This window comes from Dendropsophus ebraccatus, chromosome 1, assembly GCF_027789765.1.
Source record: "Dendropsophus ebraccatus isolate aDenEbr1 chromosome 1, aDenEbr1.pat, whole genome shotgun sequence".
Lineage (NCBI taxonomy): Eukaryota > Metazoa > Chordata > Amphibia > Anura > Hylidae > Dendropsophus > Dendropsophus ebraccatus.
The window spans coordinates 56,804,411-56,831,341 of NC_091454.1; the positions used below are offsets into that span (position 1 = coordinate 56,804,411).

The window sequence follows — 26,931 nt, forward strand, 5'->3', positions numbered from 1 at the left end:
ATATAACCCCCCCCCCCCTTCCCCCACTTTCCGACTTCCGACCCCCCACCCCGGAAGTTAAAGAATGTATACATTACCTATTACGGTCAACACAGTCCTCTTCTCCCGGGCGGCATCTGGTGACGGGTGATGTCAGAGCTGGGGGGGCGGTCCGGGTCTTCTTCCTCTTCGACGTCTTCATTGAGAGTGAATGGGAGAGAAAAGGCTGCTGGTGCACATGTGCACCAGAAGCCTTTTCATTGGCTGGAGTGCATCACATGGCTTCCAGCTTGCTCAGCCCTGATTGGCTGAGCTTGCTGGAAGCCATGTGATGCGCTCCAGCCAATGAAAAGGCTGCCGGAGCGCAAGCGCACTGGCAGCCTTTTCACTCTCATGGACCCGGAAGCAAGAGACATTGCTGGACGGCAGACACAGGTGACGGTGAGGCGGACGGCGGGCGAATGGAGTGGCGATCGTCACCGGAGGGATGGTGAGTATGGTGTTTTTTTTTGTTTGTTTTTTTTTTTTTTTGGGGGGGGGGGGGGATCCCGCCGGAGTTGTCCTTTTACCTTTGTGCAGTCTTTTCCACCAATGCTGATGAAGCATTTGGGACTTGGCACAGCTCTTTTTCATGTTACATCATCTTTATTGGGTTCAGACTGTTTTGCAGCCGCCCCCTCTTCTGCTCTGTTTGTTATTAGACAAAGTCACCTTAATTACAGAGAAGCAAAGTGAAAACGGGTTTGCGAAGTTCATTATAACTTATGAAGGAGCCAAAGGTGATGAGTGAGCAGGAAAAGGAGACAAGCAACTCTGCTGTTTGGAGATTGTCTGTCTAGATTCAAAGGCGTGAAAGGTCTTTGCTGCCCTGGGAATTTGATGAGATAAGATCGCAGGATGTTTTGTGTCTTTTCTCCTCGCTGTGCTCACTAAGCTCCTTCATAGACCATAATTGACAAAGAAATCCTTGGAGAGACCCACTTTATAGTAAAACAAATTTGTGTGTATTATAAGTAAGTATATTTACATTACTTATATACCTCAGAGCTATAATCTGATTCCCCTCCTCATAAGATGACTGACATGGAGGAGCATGTGACATGCCTCGCCTCCAATGTCCTCAATAAAATATACAGGCTCAGTGGAGGACACTGGGGGCGGGGCATGTCACATGCTCCTCCATGTCAGCCATTTTATGGACAGACTCACCAAAGAGCAAGCACAGCCTGGAGGAAGGCAATCTGATTTTAGCTCAGAGATACAGTGAATACACTTAATATTGTACAACTTAACTAAAAAGTGGTCAACACCTTTAATAAAACCTATTACAGAGTTTCTAAAAATGGCTTGTACTATTGATACTTATTGTTTTCTGAAAAGCGAAATTTAAGACGGGGAAAAGTGTTACCCATGACACCTTTCTTTTTTTTTTTTTTTTTTACAGATAACGAAGTTATGTGATGTTATGAGCAACAACGTTTCTCAGGCAGTTCCGTATGGTCTTGTTTCAGCACCATCATGGACAGCTGCCTGTAGGTTCTCCTGTAAAATGTTTTGATAGTTATGAACGCCTCACAGATTACAAGACAGCCCCCCAAAGTGACACTCCTGAGTCTGCTTTACAGTTGCAAATCTGGTAAATGGCATGCTGTTTTTTTTCCGCCAAACACACATTTGTGCTGACGTTCCACAGTATTTATAGGAAAACTTGATAGAATAAAGTGAGACATCCGGATAGTCTCTGCAAACCTGACAGGCCCCAAAACGAAATACACAACATTGGGTTTTGGGGAGGACCCCCATTGTTCCCAAACCCTGTCCCAATTGAAGAATTTGAGGGATATTTATAGATCAGGCCTAGACATCTTGTACCTTTTTTTAAAATTCACTTTAATGCATAGGAGAATGTATGGGTAGTAGTCCATGACTGGTTGGACAATTGAGTTAAAGGGGTGGTACAGCCAGGACAAAACTATAGTGTAAATAAAGTTTTTATATTAAAGAATTTTGGTGATACACTTCTAATTTTCCATGTTTCTATCTATTACAAAATACCGAAATCTGCAAGGTCTAAAATTAAAGGGCAAATTATCGCTCCACTATATCACTGGTTGCAGCAGTCCAGTCTTTGGCAGTTATTGGCTGTGTAGCTTGTCACTCTAGAGACCAGCTCTGAAGTTTGAGCAGTAGCTGCAGCGAATAGGTAGAAGTGAAAACGTGGACAGGTATGTATAATTGTTTTTTTATGCATTTAGCCTACAAATTGCCTGTAGCTATGCACAGCTTATTTTTTTTTATTAGGTGTAAAGACAACAATCAGCCAATTGTTTCTTTGGCTGATCATAATCTTGATTACATGGAGCGATAATCTGCCTGATTGGCTAGATTATTGTTCTATGGTATAGGGCCTTAAGATGAAACTTCCTGTTCTGTCTGGTGAGAAGATGAGACTGCTGTAAAGTGATCTGTGCATCATTATAGACAGCGGCTCCCTGTAGAATGGCCTCTTCAAAAAGGTCACAGAGCATGCTCAGTAATTCTAGTGAACCAGTTCTGTCTATTGTCATCTGTGGGGGTTTGCTGTAAAGTATTTCACTAAATGCTGTTTAAAAAAAAAAAACCCTGGCAAGATGGCAGCTCCCATAACAATGTAGATGTACAAAAAAAGAAAAAATTAGGCAGAATATAAACTGTGACATAGTACAGGCAGGAAGTGTGAATGGGCTTAAGATGCTGCATTCACATGTTACATGGAATGCCTGAAACAGTAGTCTCTCCCCTCAGATGGGGAGCATCTCTGATATAATGCTTGGAGTGGGGGAAAAGGCATTCCACTTTAGTATTCTGGCACAGGGAATTACCCAGCAGACCGTCCCTATAGTTGTCGGAATTATAGGACATGCTGAAAGACAATGATCATTGCCTTTCAGCATGAGCTATTACACAAAACAAGTATCGGTCAGAACAGCCTAGTGAAATCAAGAAGCACTGCATTATGTGGTAAACATTTTGGGGAGATTTATGAAAGGGTGTGAGTATACACCTGGTGTAAACTGCCCACAGCAACCTACCAGAGCTGAAAGCTGAGCTGGTTGCTGTGGGCCGTTTACACCAGGTGTATATTTACATCCTTTCATAAATCTCCCCTTTGTGTACAGTGTTCTTTAGGTCACAAAACTATGATCAGGCAATCAATGCAGAAATTCAGAGAATAACAATGTGTTCTATTTTTTTTATGCAGCTTTATGTACATTTCATAGTTTTTACCTCCAAAGCAGTGATTTGTGTCTAGTGATTACTCAGTCCAATATACAGCATCAGAGCTGAAGAAATATCCAAACACAAGAGAATGGCTTTGTTTTATACAGTATGACAACTTTCAACCAAACTGGTTTAAAGCAAACATACCATCAGTACATTCGCTTTAAAATTTTCACATGGATAGAAAAGGAGCATGGTCCTTTTGAACCATGGCCCAGTTCCCGCGAACTGCGCTGTTCTGTTCCCGGGATGAAGTACTGGTGGCGGTACTACTGATTCCATTAGAATCAATAGAGCCACATCATAGAAGGGTTTCCTCCTAGTGGGGGCAGGCCAGCTCACCTCCAGTGCTTCACACCCGGCCGGTGCCCAGGAATAGAACATTGCCATACGTGGGAACCAGGCAGTGGTTCTCAAAAGAAAACTCAAAAATCCACGGTACCGGCTTCCCCACGCCGTTCCATCCATGTTAAAGAGGACCTGTCACCCCCCCGTGCTGGTGTGACAGGCTCCTGACCCCCCGCTGGAGCACCCTATACTCACCTGGTCCCGCTTCTGGAGGTGGTCAGGTGACAGACACGAGCGCACGCGCTCCTCCGGGGAGTCCAAGGCTCAGAGAATGACGGAGCGTCGGACTCGCCTTTCATTCTCTATGAGCGTTGGACTCATCTGAGGAGCGCGCTTCGGGCGCTCATATCTCAGTCACCCGACCACCTCCAGAAGCGGGATCAGGAGAGTATAGGGTGCTCCAGTGGTAGGTCGGGAGCCTGTCACCCCCCCGTGCTGGTTCCCTTTAAAGTGAATGTACTGATAGGAACATTGGTTGCTGTGAGTAGTTTGAAAACAAATGTAGCATCAGCACATTTACTTCAATGAGAAGTCTGGTGAAAATTTTTATTCAAAGTATTGTATTGCGCGCGCCCCCCCCCCCCCAAAAAAAAAAAAATTATACAATCACCTATATACACTTATGGGAAAAGCTTAAAGTGCCTTTTTCCCTGCACTTACTACTGCATCAAGGTTTCACTTCCTGGATAAAATGTCACGACCAGACTCCCAGAGCTGTGTGGGCTGTGGCTGCTGGAGAGGATGATGGCAGAGGGACACTGAGGGACACAGGAGGAACACTGAGCATCCCTCTGCCATCATCCTCTCCAGCAGCAACAGCCCGCACAGGTCTGGGAGTCGGGTCGTGACATCATTTTATCCAGAAAGTGAAGCCTTGATGCAATAGTAAGTGTAGGGAAAGAAAGCACTATTAAGCTTTTCCCATAATACATGTATGTTGGTGATTTGTATAACTTTTGGGGGGCAATTCAATACTTACATTTTCTTTGCCAGATTTCTCCTTTAAGACTGTCATATGGATAAAACGGCGCTGGTCCGCGGTCTTTTTTGACCCATGGCCAGTTCCCGCCTATGGCATCTATTCCTGGGCACAGACTGAGTGTGAAGCACTGGAGGTGGGCCAGCCTGCCCCTCCCAGTGGGAAAAATCCCCGTCCCTCCATGATGCAGCTCTATTGATTCCAAGAGCCGCGTCAGAGGAGTGGGGGTTTTCTTCTACTGGGGGCAGGCTGACCCACCAACAATACTTCACCCCGGGCCAGTGGCCAGGAATAGAACACAGGGACTGGGCCATGGTTCTATCCATGTGAAAGTCTTAAAGTGAATGTACTGATGGTACATTTACTTTAAACTACTCACAGCAACCAATCACAGCTTAGCTTTCATTTTACCACAGCTGAAAACAGTGCTGTGATTGTTATGCACAGTTTACACAAGTTTGATAAATTACTTGAATGTTAATGTAGTAAAAACAGAAAACACTTGAAGGCACACTAGTACTCAAGACATACATGATTTCCCCCTTATTACAAAATATTTCCTCTTGGGACAATGCTTACAAATACAATTTATGTAAAAGTCCATTATATACAAAAGAAATCCTATTTACATGAAAAAAGTGCTACGCCATAGTGCTGAAACCTGCAGTCACTTCAGATTAAAAAGTTATCAGATAAAAAAAAAAAAAGTCCATTAAAAATGAGGAATGGAACCTCTATTTTTGGTAACTGATGATGAAAATTAATGGCAGCTATATTTTACTAGCTATACCTTTTAACAGCTGTATGTAGCAGAGACCGTACGAGAAACAGTCTATTCAGAAGAGATGGAGGAGGCTCTGCTCCTGGAGAAGTCCGTTTCTGGAAGCAGGTGAGTGAAATGTCCACCTCTGACTCTGTGATATCCTCAGACAGATATAAGCGACACCATGGTCTCTTAATAATTTCATCTAGACGGTCTATAACGGGCGTGCGCAGGTGATCTGAAGAGGGGGAAAAGAAAAAGGGGGGGGGGGGGTGTTAATTGTTCAAAAAGAAAAGTGGAGCACTTACCAAAACTCCTGTGAACATTGACAGCAGAAAATGGACACTAGCAGTTATTTGCACTCCACTCTGGTGTATAGTATTGTTTGTGAAAATTCTGGTTACAGTTTCTGCTCTGTAATATTAAAAGGAACCTGTAACTTTCCTGTTACCCAAACCAAAAGTAATTGATGTGGCCCCCAATGGCCTTCACTGATGGAGTCAATTTAGAATTCATAGATCTATTCCTAATCTGGGACAGCTCTAGAAGGGCAAGTAATATATAGGTTTTTTTTAAATTTCCAGGTAGTAAGACTACTCATGTTTGTATTGCTTTATAACTGGCCAACAATTGAGGCAATCTTAAAAATAGGATGTACCATCAGGTACACTGTCTTTAGAATCAATGGAGCCGCGTCATGGAGGGGCGGACTGACCCGCCTCCAGTGCTTCACCCCTGACCCGGTAACCATGAATAGATCTGCACCGTATGCGGGAACAGTGCTGTGGTTCAAAAAAAAAAAAAAAAAAAAAAAAAAAAAAAAAAAAAAAGACTGTTGCACCCGCTTCCCCGTGCCGTCCGTCCGATTCATGTGTAATTTTAAAGCGACTGAGAATCTGATTCCATTGCCATTCACTCTGCAATGCAGCCTTGATCAGTTACTGATTAGCTGTCCAAAGAGTTTCCCCATCTTCTTCTATTCTTCTTACAGAGACTTGTTCGCTTGAGAAAGGTCCAGGATGACCAAAACATCGCAGTTATATTTCCTGTCTCTACTGTACACATATTCTGGCTGGAACTAAGGAAAATACTCACCTTGTAATAAACTTACTCAACTTGCTTATAAAAGGCCATGGTTTTTCCCTATGTGTTGATGAGCGGTTAAGGAACCCATCTCCACACAGCACCTAATCCAAAGGAAGTGTACGGTAAAAAAATTATCTGCTCCTTCAGAATGATTGACAGCCATTAAGACTGGAGAGCCGGATTACAAGCAGCACAGGTGGTAAGTATACACTGCTTGTGATCTGGAAACAGATGGCACACACATACATATATATCTGGGCTGTCAGTTTCCAGAGCTGCAAGAACAATACAAGGATTGCTCATATCGCTTGACTTTTAAAGGAACTGCAAACAAACACCAGTCTTGCTGAGTGGGGCTCTTGTGTGGCCGCCTGCGACCGAGAAATCTGCTAGTGTAAAATGACTTAGTTGGATTCCTTATTTCCCTTTCCTTTATCCATTTTGGGGATGGTAACTACATTTCCAATTAACAAAGAACTGGTTGTTTGCACTGAGGTACGCCCAAATGCACAGTTTGCAATATATGAAATCACAAGTTCATAGCAAACATATGCTAACTGTAACTGGCACCTCATATAAAAATTCACAATACATATAAAAAAAGTGGCAGCATGTTAGCCAGATAGTAATAAAAAAAAAAAAAAAAAAAAAAAAAAAACACTGTTGTGAACATTTTAAAGGGAACCATTCACCCCGTGGCCCCAGGCAGACACTGACATACAGTGACATAGGTCAATATACTTACCACATCGCTCCCGATCCCAGATACCGTTGTTGACAAGGAGGAATCGCCGATTCTTCTTCTCGCGACCATTATGGTAATGAGCGTGGCCGGGCCCAGTGTCCAGCCTTCTCCCCCGCCTCAGACACTTGATTGACGCCGGGTCTTCTTCCTCCTAGTCTTCTCGCCAGATCCCGCGCAGGCGCTGTGACTGTCGTCTTCGGCGCATGCGCAGTTCACAATTGGAGCCGCTCTACAGCTTCACTGTTTACCGCGCAGGCGTAGAAGAGTCGACGAGACCATCGCAACGGCGCCTGCACGGGAATTCGTCAGAAGACTGAAGACGTCAATCAAGTTCCAGGAGGCGTGGATGGGCGGTGACGAGAAGAGGACCTCATGAATAAGTTGGACTCGTCAGTCGTTTCCTATGGACGTTGGACTCATCTCGGCTCATTACCATAATGGGCGCGAGAAGAAGATTCAGCGATTTCTCAGTGTCAACTATGGGATCCGGGACGGGACCGGGATCGATGTGGTAAGTATATTGACCTTTATGTCACTGTATGTCAGTTTCTGCCAAGGGCCACAGGGTGAATGGTTACCTTTAAAAGGATTCCTTGATCTGGGAATTCAAGCTGATAGCCACCTTAGTCATCCAACACCTGGATTTATGAGCCATTACATGGTTCCATTTAAAACTCACAGCAGACAGTATTAGAATGGCCTAATCTTTGCCATGTATTTGTAATATTGACTGACTAAGTAGCCTTTGTACTTTGAAAGTTTACATATCACAAAAACTATTCGGTTAGCACACTTCTGAAAAATACCTTTGTGTTAAGATAAAAGTATTTTTACCAAATCACAATATAAGTAGTTTCACATGTGGTTAAAAAACAAATGCAAGGCATGTTCTCTGGGGAAAAAAAATTATATACATGCCTTTTTTTACTGACAATTTTTCCACATTCTTTAGCATAAATCCTCATATGATCACAGTTTGAAACAAAAGGAAAAAGCTAAAAACTGGATCATCAAAGGACTAAAATAGTAAGTGTTATGTAGGGGTCTTTTTCATGAGTTTATGCAAACTACAAACATGAGACAATAATGCAATCACACAAGTTCTTAAAAAATAAAAAGGTTTTTATTCTGGGCTAAAGCATCAAGGAAGCAGAGCCAAGAGTAAGCTGTAGCATTTCAGCAGCTAAACTCCACCTGACACCTCAGCCCAGACCTCTGCCTAGGCCCTCAGCTTTTGTCACTCCCTGGCTGCAGCCAACAGCAAGCAGACTGCCTAGGGCTGTATTAGACAGTCCAATGTCAAATAAGTCGGCGGCTTATGCTGACGATCATCGCTCTGTGTAATAGGGCCCTTAAAGATTTATGTGGTTGTCAGATTATACAATGTGTTTGGAGTCTTCAGACCATTATCTGGTCTAGCCAAAGATAATATGCTCTGTGCTGGGCCACTCCAATACTATCACAGTTGTCCCTAAGCCACTACCTTTACTGTCTTCAGTAAATCTTCAGTCCAATCTAAGGGTCCATTTACACAGAAAGATTATATGACAGATTATCTGCCAAAGATTTGAAGCCAAAGGGTATGTGCACACTGAGGAAAAGGCGAGGAATTCAGCTTTAAATTCAGCTTGAAATTCCTCCCGTAAAATATGTACAGAGCAAAGTCCCATTGTGTTCAATGGGTTTTCTGCTCTGTTGTTCACACTGCAGTATTTCCGAGCAGAATTTTCTGCTGTAGATCTGCTAGAGGAATCCTATAGAAGTCAATGGGGGGCTTAAATTCTGCTTGAATTCTGCCTGAAAACTTTGCACATACCCAAAACCAGGAATGAATTTGAAAAAGAGGAGAAATCTCAGGCTTTCCTTTATGACCTGATCTCTGTTTATAGTCTGTTCCTGGCTTTGGATTCCAAATCTTTGGCGGATAATCTTTCTGTGTAAATGGACCCTAAGATCCAGAACACTTTGGATAATTTTTTTTTTTTAAATTTTTATTATGAATGTTTTTTTGTACTTTGCTCTATTAATCTCTCCCTCATCCCTAAGCTGACCAACGTGACGCGACGTTTCGGGGTCGCCCCCTTACTCACGCATAAGTAAGGGGGCGACCCCGAAACGTCGCGTCACGGCTGTAAGGCACGCCCACTCCGGCATATGCACACCCGAGAGAGCCCACACTACCATTGTGAAAAAGAAAAATGAATATTCCAAAGAATAAAACAAAGAAATAAACGACTAAACGTGAGTCAAACGCTTTCTTCTTCTTCTGGATATATGAGAAGTTACAAGATTCTTTGCAATTGATTATTGTGCACCAGTACTATCATATACAGATTTGAAAAAGGCCCTGGGCATTAAGGCCCAAACAGGCTGTGGAAGCAAGGGGTTAAACACATTATGGCTGTGATTACACTACGTATATTTCAGTCAGTATTGTGGTCCTCATATAGCAACCAAACCAGGAGTGTATTTAAAACACAGAAAGGCTCTGTTCACACAATGAGGACCACAATACTGACTAAAATATACGATGTGTGAACCCAGCCTCTAGGTGGAAAATGCAGGGCCTTAACATAAGATGAAAGGGAAGGTCTGAACACTTTCAGAGGGTATATTCACACGAACTGACTCGCAGCGAGATTCTTGCTGCGAGTCCGGCAGGTCCTGGCAGTTCCCACACACTATATACTCACTGAAGCCGCCCTTAACCCCTTCTGCTCCCGTCCGGCTCCCCCGCTGTAAGCATACATTACATCTCCTCGCAGCACAGGTCCGGCCAATCAGTGTGTTGCCCAGCCGCAGCCACTGATTGGCCGGACGGGAAAGCAGGATGCCAGACCCGTGCAGCTAGGAGAGGTAATGTATGCTTACAGCGGGGGAGCCGGGCGGGAGCAGAAGGGGTTAATGGGGGGTAGAATTGCATACTCACTGCGGTCGTTCAGGCCGCAGCGAGTATATAGTGTGTGGGAACTGCCAGGACCTGCCGGACTCGCAGCGAGAATGTGAATATACCCTGAATGTATTTTACATATTCTGAGCAACATAATGCACCTAAGTGATTTTACATCTGCTCTTTCATCTTCTTTGTTTTTGACCTGTACAGCATAGCTACATTCATTTAAACTGCATTGTTCATTCAGAAACTCAATAAAAGCCAAGAGGACACATTAATAAATAAGATTGCTGTGTACTTTCAATACATTAATTTACATCACTGCAAAAGAGATATGGCAAGGCTGACAAGGGTCACAACAAAAAGCATGTACCTTCTATAATAGTCTGTAAACTGAGGCAGAGCGTGATTATATGGTGCAGCATTTCATCCCATCTTTGCAAAGGTGGACCCTGTCAAATAAAGTAAAAGATCCAAGTCTCAAAACTGGCAAATAAAGATCACTTTCATAAACTAAGTTTATATGCCAACACTTAAACAGGTTATACATTTTGTTTATACTGTATATAGTTTAGTAGAAGTGACTGACCAAGAAAAATTTCAAGTTTAATATAAATCTTATTTACAGAACCAATTTATATATCTGTGTAGCCTTATACACAGACTACATCACCAGGTTCACACCATTTTTGCTCACCTGATTCTCCAGCTGTAGTGTAGAATTACTTATGAAGTACAGTATTTTGCCAAAGCAAAGAGAGAGCCCATGAGGTGGAGGAGATCCGCAACTGTGGTTGAAAATAACGTCCAGGATCTTCCCACGAAGTAAAATGTTTTCTGTACTGGTAAAGAACATCTCTCTGAAAATGAAAAAAGAAAAGGAAAAAAAAACAAAAAAAAAAAAAAACACCTTTTAGAAGCTCTCAGTTTTTCAAAATTGTGACTTTGTTTAGGAGGTTTGGTTTAAGAGCTCCCTGTACTGGGTGGGAGTGCGAGTGAGGGAGGGTCATGATCTGCATAGCGTGGTCTACAGCACTGTACTCTGACCCAGGAAGTCTCCCTCATCCTCCAGATCATAGCAGATCCACTTCAGGCTGGGCTTGCATCAGGGGACAGGACTGTGGAGGTAATCTCAGCATAGTGCTGCTATATGTGTGCCCACATATGTCCTGCTTATTCCTTTATACTACCTGCAGTCTGTCATTCTTTATTGGTCCATGCTGAACACATTGCTGTCATGTGACCACACAGACCTCTGACAGCAGCCCTGCTCATATTTTCTAGCCTGTTGTACTACGCTACTGCTTTAGGGGGTCTGCGGCTCCATCCTGTATCTACAAACTGCTGCTGTTTGTTCAGGTTTATGCTCTTACTATACATTATACACCACATGCTGATTGCTATACTGTACAGTAACTTATAATATGACTTATTCAGGGGTTCCTAAGTGTTTCATTTGTTTTACCTGTTATTCAGAATATAAAACTTATTTTTGGAGTGTGGAACCTGTTGTCTGCATTTCAGTGATTTCTTATGGGAAAATTTGCTTTGGTTTAAGAGTGGATTTAGATTAAAAACTCAGTCCCAGAATGAGTTATGCTTGTAATCCTAGGCACCACTGTGTATGTATATATATATATATATATATATATATATATATATTATATATGTATATATATATATATACACACACACACACACACACACACACACACAGCTGTGGATCCCATGCTTAAAGGGGTTATTAAGATTAAAACGGCTTTAACCCCCCATCCCCACCGATTGGCTGAGTGGGCTGTCACTCCCACAAGAAGTTTGTTTTGGAAGTTGCCAGGCAGCAGTCATTGGGGGGGGGGGGGGGGCAGAGAGGTAAGCAGAGCATATTTGTATTTACCAACAGGCCAGCAAAATAAATATAACAAACACACCAACACCACCACAACTGGATAACCCCTTAACACCACCACAACTGGATAACCCCTTTAACCCCTTAACGACAAAGGGCGTATAGGTACGCCCTATTGCCGGTAAGGGCGTTCAGAGCGGGGCCGCGCGGCGACCCCGCTCTGAACCGCGGCGGTCCCGGGTGCCGCGTGTAGCCCGGGACCGTAGGTATTAGCGGCACGGTCCGATCGCCGTGCCCGCTAATACAGTAATCAGATGCAGCTGTAAAACATGACAGCTGCATCCGATTACCGGATCCAGCATCTCCCTGGTGTCTAGTGGCGGAGATCGCTCCTCCTGGATGTTATCCCGGAGAAGCGATCTCCATTTCTGAAGCCGGCCGGGGACCGCTCCAAGATGGCGCCGTCCCCGGCTCGGCACTCGTTTGTTTCCGGCTGCAGCAGCCGAAAGCAAACGAGTGCCGATCTCATGGATCTCTGCAGCATATCTATGCTGCAGAGATCTCAATGAGAGATCAAAGTGTATATACTAGAAGTCCCCCAGGGGGGCTTCTAGTATATGTGTAAAAAAAAAAAAAAAAAAGTGTTGTTGTGAATAAAAAGCCCCCTCCCCTAATAAAAGTCTGAATCACCCCCCTTTTCCCAGGTTATAAATAAAAGTAAATAAATAAACAAACATGTTTGCTATCGCCGCGTGCGTAGTCGCCCGAACTATTAATTAATCACATTCTTGACCTCGTACGGTAAACGGCGTAAGCGCAAAAAAATCCCAAAGTGCAAAATTGCGCATTTTTGGTCGCATCAAATCCAGAAAAATTGTAATAAAAAGCGATCAAAAAGTCGTATATGCGCAATCAAGGTACCGATAGAAAGAACACATCATGGCGCAAAGAATGACACCTGACACAGCCCCATAGACCAAAGGATAAAAGCGCTATAAGCCTGGGAATGGAGCGGTTTTAAGTGACGTATATTTGTTGACAATGGTTTGAATTTTTTACAGGCCATCCGATACAATATAAGTTATACATGTTACATATCGTTTTAATCGTTACGATTTGAGGAACGTGCATAACAAGTCAGTTTTACCCCAGGGCGAATGGCGTAAAAACACATTTCCCCCAAATAAACAAAATGCGTTTTTTTTTTTGAATTTCACCACACTTAGAATTTTTTTCTGGTTTTGCAGTGTACTTTATGCAAAAATTCAGCCTGTCATTGCAAAGTACAATTAGTGACGCAAAAAATAAGGGCTCATGTGGGTTTCTAGGTGGAAAAATGCAACTGCTATGGCCTTTTAAGCACAAGGAGGAAAAAACGAAAACGCAAAATTCGAAATTGGCTCTGTCCTTAAAGGGAACCTGTCACCCCCCGTACCGGGGTGACAGGTTCCCGACCCCCCGTTAGAGACCCCTATACTTCATACCTCATCCCGCGCGCGCTGAGAGATGAGTCCAACACCCATAGAGAATGACAGGAGAGTCCAGCGCTCAGTCATTCTCTATGAGCGTTGGACTCATCTGTCAGCGCGCGCGCCGGGCTGCAGCGGCTGAGATCTCCGGGACCCGACCGAATCCAGAAGCGGGACCCGGCGGGATGAGGTATGAAGTATAGGGGGCTCTAACGGGGGGTCGGGAGCCTGTCACCCCGGCACGGGGGGTGACAGGTTCCCTTTAAGGGGTTAAAGAATGTCTTAAGTTTTATTATCCTCCTAATTGCAGCTCCATACCACTCATTCCTTTATTCTATTATGGCTTTACTACACATTAGATTTGTACTGGCGGAAATGGTTTTCAAGCAGCGAAAGAAAAGTAAACTATAGGGTGAAGGTGACCATAAGATAAAAAGCCATAATGATTTCACCGTTAAGACTCCCCTTTGCTCTAGCTATCAAGGCTCAAATCCCCAAACATAGGGTGGAGAAGTTTGTTTACCTGCACTAACACCTTTAAGGCATTCTTACAAACACCACACAGTTGTTTTCCCATTATATCACAGGATCTCGGCTTCAAATGTAAAGTGGTATTCTAGCAAGCAACATAGACCACTTATCTATTATTAGGTGATAAATGATAGACCATGGGATTTTGGCAGCTGGGTCTCTCACAAAGCCTGAACATGGGACCCTGGCTGGTACAGTTAAAAGTGTCTTTCGGGAGGGAGTGGCTTGCCTATGGCAGAGTGAACATCACGGCTCGAGCTCCCGACCCTCCGCCACTTTCCCGCCGCCCTAACCACAAATACCGGGTACCCACCCACCTGATTTCATGAGGGGTCGTTCAGGCAAGGCACCGGCTCCTCGTGGTCCCGAAACTCCGGGGATAAAGCAATTTTTCACTGCTTCACAGCGAGGTAAAGGCGCCAAGCGGGAATCTAAGATGGCGACGCGGACCACGCGCACAGCCTCACCACACGCAGCGGAGAGCCAGCGTTCTCCCTCCCCAGCCCTAAGCAGAGACGCCGACAGCAGAGAGCCTTTCCATGATTCGGAGGAGGACGAATGGAGCCAAAGAGAACTGGGGAGATATATCAGGTCCCTACCTACAAAACAGGACTTTGAAAAGTGTGTCAGCCGCATCGAGGAGACTTACAAGAAAGAGCTGCGCACATTGAAGCAGGTCATTGGCTCCAGGTTTGACGACATTGACAAGGTACATGACAGCCTGCAGTCGCAATTATCAGCATATCATGAGGTCATTCAGTATCAGTCAGTGAAAATTGAGGAACTTATTGGGCCTCAAGAGGATGCAGAGAACTGTAACCGCAGAAATAACTTAAGGTTTCGGGGCCTAGCTAAGACTGTGACTGATTTGGACGCTGCAGCCCAGGCTATATTTGCCAAACTACTCCCATCCGATTTGGCAGGCCCAGTGGAGCTCCACAGAATCCATAGGGCATTGGGACCTAACCCCCCCCCTAAAGGCAGACCACGCGATGTTATATGCAGAGTGCACTTTTATAAAGTTAAAGACGCTATCATGTCTGCAGCACGGGACCATGGCGCGGTGGATTATGAGGACTCCTCTGTGATCCTTATGTAGGACTTATCCAGTCGTACTCTGCAACTCTGACGGGCGCTACGGCCCCTGCTGGACTTCAGGAACAATGGCATATCATACAGGTGGGTGTTCCCTTTTCAGCTCCGAGCCCATAAAGATGGCATCACCGCTATATTTCGCTAATTAGGCGACCTGCCGAAAGTATTGGGAACTTTTGAATTACCAACTGTTCGCTTGCCGGAGTGGCCAGTCCCGCCTATGTTATTAGAAGATCCAGCGAAAGCTGTGCAGGTGGCTACACGGAAGCGCCATAGGAATAGAGCGGACCCTGACTGTCCTGTCCGGGTCCTCCTTTATGAGATATACGCTTCTTGTTAGGGAGCCGTTGACTGCACTTGCTAACTGTCCTCTTAAATATGGTTAACAGTTTGTATGATCACTCTTGTTTTTTTTTTCCTTATCCTAAGTTCTATTATGATGTTCATTCTAATGGTAGTCTGTAAAGCCCTCCGGTAGTCTAACTTTTGTGTATTGTAGCATGTTGCTTGCTCGGAGATTCACAAGTTCATATCAGCATACAGTTATACTATTTCTTTTGGGTACCAAAGAAGTGCCTTGTGTTTTGAATTGTGATATGTTGGGGTGGCAGGGGGAGTTAGGGGCTGTGGGTTGGTTGTTTTAGGCTTACACGAACCTCAGGGCTCACTAGTTCTTTGGACGAGTGTGGTGCAGGGCTTCTGGTCTTGCGCGGCTCAATATTTAGCCATGTGTTTTTGCTTTTCTCTATCTCTTTCCAGTTTCTTCTTCCCTTTATTCTATTCTTACCCCTCCCTGTCTGTTTACCATCCCCTCACTCCCTCCGAGTGGGTATCCCTACTAGTAATATTAATCTAGGTCTTCATTACAGAATTCAGGGGAGTAATTAAGTTTTGTACCTTTAATGTAAAAGGACTGAACAACCCAGAGCGTAGGAGGCAAATTGCATTCTCCCTACATAAACAACGGGTTATGGTTGCATTTTTACAGGAGACACACTTTAAATCTGAACATGTGCCGCAGTGCGCCTCCTTTTATTATCCAGTATGGTATAGTACAAATCCGCAGGGGAAATCCAAGGGAGTCTCCATTGCCTTCCATAGGAGGTTTAATCCTGATGTTCTCTCTTCTCTTACAGACGAGCACGGTCGTTTCCTGTTTCTCCGGATCTCTTGGCAGGACCGCCAGTATGTATTGGCTAATATATACTTCCCTAACCAGGGTCAGGTACAGTTTTCTTGCTAGGTCCTGAGGAAATTGGAGACGTTTGCGGAGTCTCTTCCTATTATACTGGGTGGTGATCTAAATTTGGTCCTAGACCCTAGTCTAGACTCCTCTTCAGGCCACTCATCCCTCTCCCGCTTGGCAATTAGGAAAATACAGACTTTATTACATAATATGCGGTTAGTTGGTCTTTGGCGCACGCTCCATCCTGGTGTCAAGGACTATAGCTTCTATTCCCCCGTTCACTCCACATATAGTAGACTTGATGTATTGTTGGTTTCCCATACCTTGCTAGATCTCTCTCCTACGGCCTCAATTGCTCCTATTTTATGGTCGGATCATGCTCCGGTTCATGGCTCCCTATGTCTTCAGCAGGGGGTTGGCAAATCCTTTAGCTGGCGCTTAAATGATATCTGTTAGATGCTCTTAGTGTAGCTGATCTTCAGAAAGCGATAGGCAATTTTTAAGGGGGTCCATGAGTCGGATCATACCCGGGCACCCATGAAGTGGGAAGCCTTTAAGGCAGTCCTGCGAGGTGTATTGATCTCTCATGGTTCCCGCCTCAAGAAAGCAAAGGGGGGGGGGGAACCATCAAGAAACTGGCAGATAGGATTGCCTTTGTCTTTCACCTGGCACTTATGCAGAACTTACTACAGCACGAGCTAAACTTTTGCAAATCTTAGATCACTGTTCTGCATGTTTCAGGGCAAAATTACGTGCAAAGTACTATGAATCTGGGGACAAAAGCGGCCGCCTGCTGTCCAGAGCTCTACATCCTAGACTGCAGATAACTTGTCTCCTCCATGCGACGTCTGGATGGGAGCAAGGCATACGCTACATATGATATTCTGAAACTGTTTAGAAATTATTAAGCCTCCCTATACTCCATAAAGGGCGCGATGGCCCATTTTCCACCGGATGACATGCAGAAGAGAATACAAAACTATATGTTTCGGCACCCCATTCCCTCCCTTCCTCCTGAGGTAAGAGGATGCTATGGAGAACGAGATATCGGCAACTGAGCTTGCCATGGTTATTTAAGAGTCTAAACTTGGTAAAAGTCCTGGCCCAGATGGCTACACAGCCAGATTTTACAAATTATTGGCGGGTTCGCCGTCTGTGCTTCTCTCTGCTTTTAATGAAATGCTGCAGGGAGGATCATTTCCTGCTGCTGCACTTTTAGCACATGTCACCGTGCTCCCTAAGGCAGGGCTCACACTACGTATATTTCAGTCAGTATTGTGGTCCTCATATTGCAACCAAAACCAGGAGTGGATTAAAAACACAGAAAGGATCTGTTCACACAACGTTGAAATTGAGTGGATGGCCGCCATATAACAGTAAAATAACTGCCATTATTTCAATATAACAGCCGTTTTAAAATAACAGCAAATATTTGCCATTAAATGGCGGCCATCCACTCAATTTTAACATTGTGTGAACAGATCATTTCTGTGTTTTCAATCCACTCCTGTTTTGGTTGCAATATGAGGACCACAATACTGACTGAAATATACGTAGTGTGAACCCATCCTAAACCTGGAAAGCCAGCAGATATCTGCCAATTTTAGGCCCATCTAGTTGATTAATCTAGACATGAAGTTATATTCTGAAATTTTGGCTATGCACCTCAGCCCACATCTACATCATATTATAGACAGGGACCAGGTTGGGTTTATGAAGCAGAGAGAGGCACGGGACAACACGATTCGGACTTTGACCTTAATGGGGCCCCCCTGTACATCCTGTCTGTCGACGCTGAGAAGGCGTTTGACAGGGTGCACTGGGGGTTCCTCAAGGCCGGATTGGGCCCGTTGATGGTGGGGGGGGGGGGGTCATGGCTCTGTACAAGGGTCCAACTGCACAGGTTAGAGGCAATGGCACTTTATCGGAGACATTTCCAATTTCAAACGGGACACGACAGGGCTGCCCCCTTTCCCCATTATTATATATCATCGTCATGGAGTTTTTAGCCGCAGCTATAAGACAATGACTCCATCGTGGGGCCGGCCCCATAAACTAGCTATGTATGCTGATGATGTCTTGTTATATCTTTCCCAACCGCCAGTAAGCATCCCTAACATACTGGACGAGATAAGACAATATGGGAAGCTTAGTAACTTTAAAATTAATACCACCAAATCCGAACTGCTAAACATTTTCCTCCCCGCCCCTGTCCTGTCTCAGTTGAAATCAGCCTTTCCTTTCAGGTGGCAATCACACTCAAGTATTTGGGAGTGCAGCTTGTGCCTGACATGGAGATACTATATGAGGTGAATTTTGCTCCTTTGCTCAGAGATATGGAAAAGGAGATAGATACTTGGCTACGCCTGAATCTCTATTTGGCCGCCTCGCGGCTGTAAAGATAAATATTCTACCCCGTGTATTATATTACTTTCAGACTCTTCCTATGGTTTCTGTGGGCCCTTTTCTGAGGAAATTAAAGACATTGCTGATCAGATTTATATGGGGACGCAAGAGGGCTAGACTTCCGTATAGGCTTCTGGCATGACCCAAGTTAAAGGGGGGAGCAGGCCTTCCTGACTTTAAAGTATCATGCTGTGGTTTTGGGGGCTTGTATCTTAGATCTTTTTCACAGCACTCATACTAAACAATGGGTCTCTCTTGTGGGAGACTTGTCGACCTGTTCTCCAATCTCATTACTGTGGAGTGAACCGGGAGGTAGACATGCTTTAGGTAACACTCTGGCCCTTGTTAGGGTCCTGTTGTCCTTCAGTGATCGGACAGTAAGATCTTGGAAGTTATGGGCACGCCCTGGCCCTCTGACACCTTTACTAGGATGCATGTTTGTCCCACCAGAGTTAGCTACTCGGTTTAGACAGGTGGGAGATAGGACTACAGACCTGCAATTTTGACATTTTTGTACAGGTAAGGCAGTTCGTCCCTTTACTGAACTGGTGGAGGCATCCGCCCTACAAGCCTCTGAGTGGCTAGTATATGACCAACTTAAGGCCCTCTTCCTTACCATCAAGGAGAGCTGGGCGACCATGGATGCCTTGTCTGATTTTGAACACTTTTGTGCTGCCTCCTCACACCCTGGACATGCTATTTCACTGCTATATGGTAGGTTCTTGGAGGCTAAAGACAAGAATTATGTTCCCTCATACTTTGCCAAGTGGGAGAGGGATATTGGTCATCCTATTTCAGAGGAGGACTAGAGAACTTTTTTTCTCCGTGTACATAAGTCTTTCCTCTCCAGTTATGCACAAGAGAAAAATTTCAAAATATTAACACACTGGTATTATCCGGAGAGACTCCATAGGCTTTTCCCCTCAGTTGATCCCTCCTGCTGGAGGTGTGGTACGAGTCCAGGTAGCTTGAAGCATATTTGGTGGTCCTGCCTGGTCATCAGGAGTTTTTGAACGGCGGTGTTCGCTCTGTATGATAAAGTATGCTCCACTACGACGCAACCCACTTTAGGATTGGCTCTGCTATCTTTGTCTAGTGGCTCTGACAAATCCTTTCGTAGAGGGCTTCTACGCCATTTTATGCATGCAGCATGACAAGCGATTCCACGGAAGTGGAAGGTCAGAACCCCTCCATCCTCAGGAGACTTCTTGGATTCCCTCTCTTTTCTCAGACGTATGGAGGAGCTCACTGCTCACTCGGAAAAAGAGAAAGGTAACTACCAAAGTTTGATTCTGCTGGGATACATTTAAGGAGTCCGGAGACTTCTCTGGATTTCTAATCATTGGAGATAACCTCTCATGTTGCTCAATGGTAAAGTAGGGGTTCCCACACCCTTCCTTAGTCCTTCTCCCTTTCCCCATGTTTCTTCCCCCCCCCCCCTTCTTTCCCCCTCTTTCTCCTTTTCTTCGTCTGCTTCTCCTCTTTTCTTCTTTTTCTTTGTTCTCCTAGTTTTAAGGGAGTCTTCTCTATCCCCCTTTCCAGATTTGTGGTATCAGACTCCTGATGTTTTGCTATTGAATATGTGCGTCTTGCATTTATTGTTATCTCTGTGCGAGAAGTTTGTATATTATTATCGAAAGACGCCATGCTCCTTAGCCCAATGAGTGTTATGGTTATATAGAGATGACGTCACGGATGTTTGTAATTTTTGTATTGCTATAATGTTCTGTTGTGCAATAAACATCTTATTTACCCAAAAAGTGTCTTCTGGGATTAGAAAAACACATCTGTCTTGCAAAAACAGCACCACCCCTGTCCCCAGGTAGTGTTATATAACATTTCAGCTACATTCACAAATCCCATGTGGGATCCCAGCTACATTCACAAATCCCATGTGGGATCCCAGACACACAGTAATCTAACATGTATCACTTATTCAGTGAATAAGCAAAATCTTTTAACCCCTGGACGTAGCGGTACGTCCTGGAAGTCTGTCCCCAGACGACCCTGGACGTGCCGGTACGTCCTGAGCTATGAAGCGCGCTCCGGAGCAGAGCGCGCTTCATAGCAGGTGGGGGACGGCTGCAATCAGGAGCCGGCACCTCAGCGTTAATGACACGCTGCAGCGTGCCATTAACTCCTTAAACGCCGCGATCACGGTGCGGCCGCATCGTTTAAGTGTTAAGTGACAGGGAGAGTCCTCTGTCACTTACCGATCGGGACCCCTGCAGTGTGACTGCGGGGGTCCCGATTGTAAAAACGGACCGCCGGAGGTCTCTCACCTGCCTCCGTGCGGTCCGACCGGCGATCTGTTCACTGAGCCTGCACAGGCAGGCTCAATGAGCAGAGCGCCGATAACACTGATCAATGGTATGCCTATGGCATAGCAATGATCAGTGTACAAAAGGAAAGTGATACGTACAAGTCCCCCCCCCAAAGGGACTGAAAATGCATAAAAAAAAAAAAAAAAAAGTTAAAATCACTAATACACTACACCAAAACCCCTCCCCCAATAAAAGTTGAATCACCCCCATTTCCCATTATATAAATAAAACATATAATAAACATATAATATACCGTAGCGTGCGTAATTGTCCGATCTATTAAAATATAACAAGAGTCATTGTGAAGGGCGTAGACGAAAAGAGGGTAAAAAAGTGCGCGGATTACCGATTTTATGTTACACTAATTATATATACACACATATTTATTTATATATTATACATACATACATACATACTAGAAAATGTACCCGGCGCTGCCCGGGTATAAAGTGTCATTGTGTTAATTAGATTTGTTCTAAGGTGCCCAGGAGGCCAAGCTAAAGGTATTGTTTCATCTGAGTTAATCAGTGGAATTAGTGTATACCTGTAGTGCATAGTTGGAGGGGTTCTGTATACCCACAATGTATAGTTTTTAGGGGTCTCGCATATAGTTACATAGTTAATACGGTTGAACAAAGACACATGTCCATCAAGTTCAACCAAGGAGGGGATGGATACAGGGAAGGGGGAGGGGTGATAGGTTATAAACATATGCATTTATATTATTTTTGTCTAAGAACTTGTCTAGCCCTGTTTTGAAGCCCTCTAATGATTTTGCTGTGACCAGATCCTGTGGTAGACTGTTCCACAGATTCACTGTTCTCATGGTAAAGAAGGCTTGTCGCCTCCGGAGATTGAACCTTTTTTTCTCCAGGCGGAGGCAATGCCCTCTTGTCCTTTGAGGTGGTTTTACCTGGAACATCTTTTCCCCATATTTCTTGTAGGGGCCATTTATATATTTAAATAAGTTAATCATATCTCCCCTTAAACGTCTCTTCTCCAGACTAAACAAATGTAACTCCCCTAATCTCTCCTCATAACTAAGATGTTCCATTCCCCTTATTAGTTTAGTTGCCCGTCTTTGTACCCTCTCCAACTCTTAGAACATCCTTTTTATGAATCGGGTTCCAAAACTGGACGGCATACTCCAGATGAGGCCGCACCAAAGCTTTATAAAGCGGTAATATTATATCTCTGTCCCGTGAGTCCATGCCTGTTTTAATGCATGACAATATCCTGCTGGCCTTAGAAGCAGCTGACTGACATTGTGTGCTGTTCTGTAGTCTATTATCTACAAGTACACCCAGATCCTTCTTCATCAGCGACTCTCCCAGAGTAACTCCCCCCAGGACATATATCTACATATCTACACTACATATCTGTAGTGCATAGTTGGGGGGGCTGTATACCTATAGTGTATAGTTGAGGGAGGTCCTGTATACCTGCAGTGTACAGTTGGTGAAGGTCCTGTATACCTGTACTGTATAGTTTGGGGATCCTGTATACCTGTAGTATATAGTTGGTGCTGTATACCTGTAATGTATAGTTGGTGGAGGTCTTGTATACCTGTAGTTTATAGTTTGAGGGTCCTGAATACCTGTAGTGTATAATTGGTGGAGGTCTTGTATACCTGTAGTATATAGTTCGGGGGGTCCTGTATACCTGTAGCAAATAGTTTGAGGGTCCTGTATAACTATAGTATAGAGTTGGTGGAGGTCCTGTATACCTGTAGTGTATAGTTTGTGGTCCTATATACCTGTAGTATATAGCTGGTGGAGTCCCTGTATACCTGTAGTATATTTGGGGTCCTGTATACTTGTAGTATAGAGTTGGTGAAGGTGCTGTATACCAGTATTATAGAGTTGGTGTAGGTCCTTTATACCTGTAGTGTATGGTTTTGAGGTCCTGTATACCTGTAGTGTATAGTTTTGAGGTCCTGTATACCTGTAGTGTATAGTTTGAGGTCCTATATACCTGTAGTATATAGTTGGTGGAGTTCCTGTATACCTGTAGTGTATAGTTTGGGGTCCTGTATACCTGTAGTATATAGTTGGTGGAGGTCCTGTATACCTGTAGTATATAGTTTTGGGGTCCTGTATACCTGTAGTATATAGTTTGTGGAGGTCCCGTGCACTTGTAGTGTATAGTTTTGGGGTCCTGTATACCTGTAGTGTCCTGTATACCTGCAGGGATGTATTTACCCGTATGGCAGTGTTTTTCAGTCACAGTGTGTCGGTATTGGTCATGTCTGGTATGGGGGTGTTATCCAGTCACAGTATGGCGGTATTGGTCAGACCTGGTGTGGCGGTGTTATCCAGTCACGGCATGGTGGTATTGGTCAGGTCTGGTATAGCGGTGTTATCCAGCACAGTATGGCGGTATTGGTCAGGTCTGGTATGACAGTGTTATCCAGTCACAGTATGGCGGTATTGGTCAGGTCTGGTGTAGCAGTGTTACCCAGTCACAGTTTGGTATACCTGTTGTGCCCTGTATATACATGATATATCTCAGATCTATCTATCTATCTATCGATCGATCGATCGATCGATCGATCGATAGATATATATATGTAGATAGATAGAGAGATTATATATATAGATAGCACTCTGATTATTTGTAAATAATGTTAATTTCCTATATATGTTTATGTCGCACTGAAAAATAGGATATTATCTTTAAATTTTTAAAAAATAACTTTTATTCTTCATTAGTTAAAAAATTTATATTCAAAAAGTCACCAGATGCTTAAAGACCTAATTTCTATTTACACAGCCATCACCAATAATTTAGCTTGTACAAAAATGCAAAGAGTTTCTTTTCCCTCTTTACAATAAATATCCGTGCACTTATGTTCTTTATATTCAGCCCACGTATTTTATTTACAGTTTATTTGTATTTTTTTATGTCCCTTTCTTTTAAAAGTCTTTTTCTTTTTAAAGTCTTTTTCTTTTTAAAGTCTTTTTTATTATTATCTTCAATGTGAGTGTTCAGATTACTGCGTTTTTTCCACAGACATTTTTAGACAAAAAGTGAAGATTTTACTTCCCTTATTTCTTTTCTCGGGTTCTCTTCACATCATATAGCTTTCAGCTGAAAGCTATATGATGTGAAGAGAACCCGAGAAAAGAATTCCCATGTCAGCCTAATGGTGCATTTACACAGACAGATTTATCTGTCAGATCTTTGAAGCCAAAACCAGGAACAGACTATAAACAGGGATCAGGTCATAAGGAAAGACTGGGATCTATCCTCTTTTCAAATCCATTCCTGGCTTTGGCTTCCAAAATCTGTCAGATAAATCTTTCTGTGTAAACGCACCCTTAAGGGTTTTTGTTAGGAAGCGCTGACAAGCTAAAATAATCTTGAATAGCTACAAAATATTTTACAATTTCCAATTTAAAAAAAATATATTTTAATGAATTAAAAACATACCTTTGTTGTCTTGTTTTTAGGATGGTCACATAGGGAAATATGTAATCTGCTATCTTATTGGAGTTCATTGTAGGGGAGTTATCCACTTCCACTGCTATAGAGAGCATACGCTGTAAGAGAAATATTGCCCTGGGCCACAGAAAAGAAAAAAAAGAAAGATTTGCTTCCCATGTTTTATTAAAAGGTTAAAAATAATGAATAGTACAAAAACAAAAAAAACACTTACCTTTGTTGGTTACAATGTGAGATGGAATCCTGACCAGCTTCAGGTATCTGTTTTACAGCATCTATTAGCCAGTGAATGACCTGTCTGCAACACATTACAAATTATTTGGTCAAAAAAAGGCCCAATACAGTGTTCCTTTAATGATAGGGAGCAGGAGACATCACTACTTGGTGCCCAGCTGCAGTTCTGGAGGAAGACGACTCTTGTGTGGCAGAAAATAGAGGACTATATGGCAGTAGTTATGCATATACCATTTACAGCTAATGACAAACAGAATTACTCCTGCTGCCAATGAATAATCAATTGGGCTACAGAGGTCCAGGAATCCATTTAGTTAGATTGGGATCAAAAGCTACCCACCACTGCACTTTGTAGCACAATGTATGGAAAATGCTACTTTTATAGTCAGAAGATATCATTCTATTATCCAATTCATTGTCCCAGATAATGCACCATTACTTCATTTGCTTTAAGTTTTGCACATTGATAGAACGGCACGGGAAAGCTGGTGCTGAGGTCCTTTTTTGAACAGTGGCCCAGTTCCTGCGTACGGCGCTGAGTGTAAGCAGTGGAAGTGGGCCGGCCCGCCCCCAGTGGGAGGAAACCCACAGTGGGAGGAACTGCTTCAGAGGGGCGCAGGTTTGTTTCCATCGGGGGCAGGTCGGCCTGCCTCCCAACACTTCTCCCCAGGCACTACCCAGGAACAGAATGGTGCCGTACGCCAGAACCAGGCATTGTTATAAAAAAAACCAAAAAACAAAAAAAACGACCGGCGCCGTTCTATCCATGTAAATGCCTTATAGTGAACGTATTGATGGTACATTCGCTTTAACCCTTTCTGAGGCTTCCCAGATAGGATCGTAGCATGTCCTAAATGTCACTTGCCCCTGTCCAACCTATGGCATGGTATATGGAATTGCCCATCCACGAAGCAGTATTGGCAGCAGGTGGCTGACTATGTATATACGCACTGGAAGATCAGACTCCCCCTCACCCTGCAGGTACTCTTGTTCCATCAACCCCGCCCCCCTGATGACGGTGCTGAACGGTGTTCTACCCCCCAACTGGTTCATGTAGTGCTCGTGGTGGCCCTACGCTGTCTCCTTTTTAATTGGTTATCTCCCTCCCCCCCCTGATATACCTATGGTGATAGAGCAGATGAAGACTTTCTTGGGTATTAACAGAATTGACACAGAAAGGCACAAAGAACTCTGTTAAAAAGTTCTTCCAGAAATGGAAAAAACATTCATTATTACACACTATGACCAATCCGCTATTGTTGATATAGTTAAACCGTTTAGATATACGGAGTGGTACTGTAAAGCGGATATAGCAGGGTCGCTAGGCCCCTTGCGACTGCCAGATATGCGACTTGGTATAAGTGATCCTTGCTCTTACTTTCACTCTGTCCAACTCAGAATGTGACTATTGTAGTTTTGTATTACCAGGTTACCGGAAATGTACGTACTTTGTTGACTTCATTGTTAATGTACTTTTATTTGGAAAATTTAATAAATATATATTATAAACCCTTTCTGAGGTGGGGGATGAAGGACACTTACTTGACATTGAAGAAACTCTTGTCACAAGACAGCATCAATTTACACAGACATTTATGAAGACTTCGCCGCTGTAGGCAGAGGTGGAAATCATCATCTAAGGTTTGTACCACATACTGGAGGAATAGGTTACAAGTCTGGTTATCCTAAACAGGAATAAGGACAAAAAAAAAAAAATTATGGCACATCAAGTTTAATAAAATTATAGTGTCAAGGGTTGTAGTGCTTGTGCTACTGACTTTGGTCTTCTCTGCATATGAGTTACATGCACCCCAAAACCAGTTCACCCATCCACGAACTGCCACTACCCCCACCTGGCTCCCAGAGGTCCCACGCAGCCAATCAGTGACTGTGGTGGGACTGTGCAATGATTGGCTGCACGGAACCTACAGGGACCGGGAGCCTCAGATACGGCCGGATCGTGGAGCAGGTAAAGTATTGGGGTTAATGGGGCTAGCACTTACATACTCAGTGGGATGATTATCCTGCTGCAAGTATGTAATCACATTGGAAATGACAGGAGGGGTATCCGCAGCGGATTTCACTTGCAGCCTGAAATCCACTGCGGATATGTTACGTGTGAATTTAGCCTTAATAGCAGTCAGTCAAACATGCATTTAGGTGGCAGATCTCTCGCCCAATTCCCACATACACATGAATGGCCAAACATTCATGTGTTCTACACGGAGAGAGCGAAGTCCATGTCAGACAGCTCTGACAAAAGCTTACCTCTCTGAAGGAAAAAGGCTCAGGCAGTTGTAATACAATATCATCAACACAGAAAAAACAGATGCACACATTTA

General features: G+C 43.9%; 1 protein-coding gene across 4 annotated transcripts in view; it reads right to left on the reverse strand.

Annotated features, from left to right (window-relative positions):
- Window positions 1-590: 590 nt before the first annotated feature.
- SIMC1 (SUMO interacting motifs containing 1) overlaps window positions 591-26,931 on the reverse strand; it is a 35,518-nt gene continuing 9,177 nt past the window's right edge. For 2 of the 4 annotated variants that reach the window (XM_069971428.1, XM_069971436.1), the window contains 7 exons: window positions 26,132-26,274; window positions 24,570-24,653; window positions 24,344-24,472; window positions 10,752-10,914; window positions 10,428-10,506; window positions 5,358-5,568; window positions 591-847 (listed from right to left, as the gene is read on the reverse strand). In XM_069971428.1, the coding sequence (XP_069827529.1) occupies window positions 742-847; window positions 5,358-5,568; window positions 10,428-10,506; window positions 10,752-10,914; window positions 24,344-24,472; window positions 24,570-24,653; window positions 26,132-26,274 (915 nt within the window). In that variant the 3' untranslated portion in view covers window positions 591-741. The remainder of the gene's footprint in view (window positions 848-5,357; window positions 5,569-10,427; window positions 10,507-10,751; window positions 10,915-24,343; window positions 24,473-24,569; window positions 24,654-26,131; window positions 26,275-26,931) is intronic. The other 2 variants (XM_069971455.1, XM_069971446.1) reach the window with 1 other exon arrangement.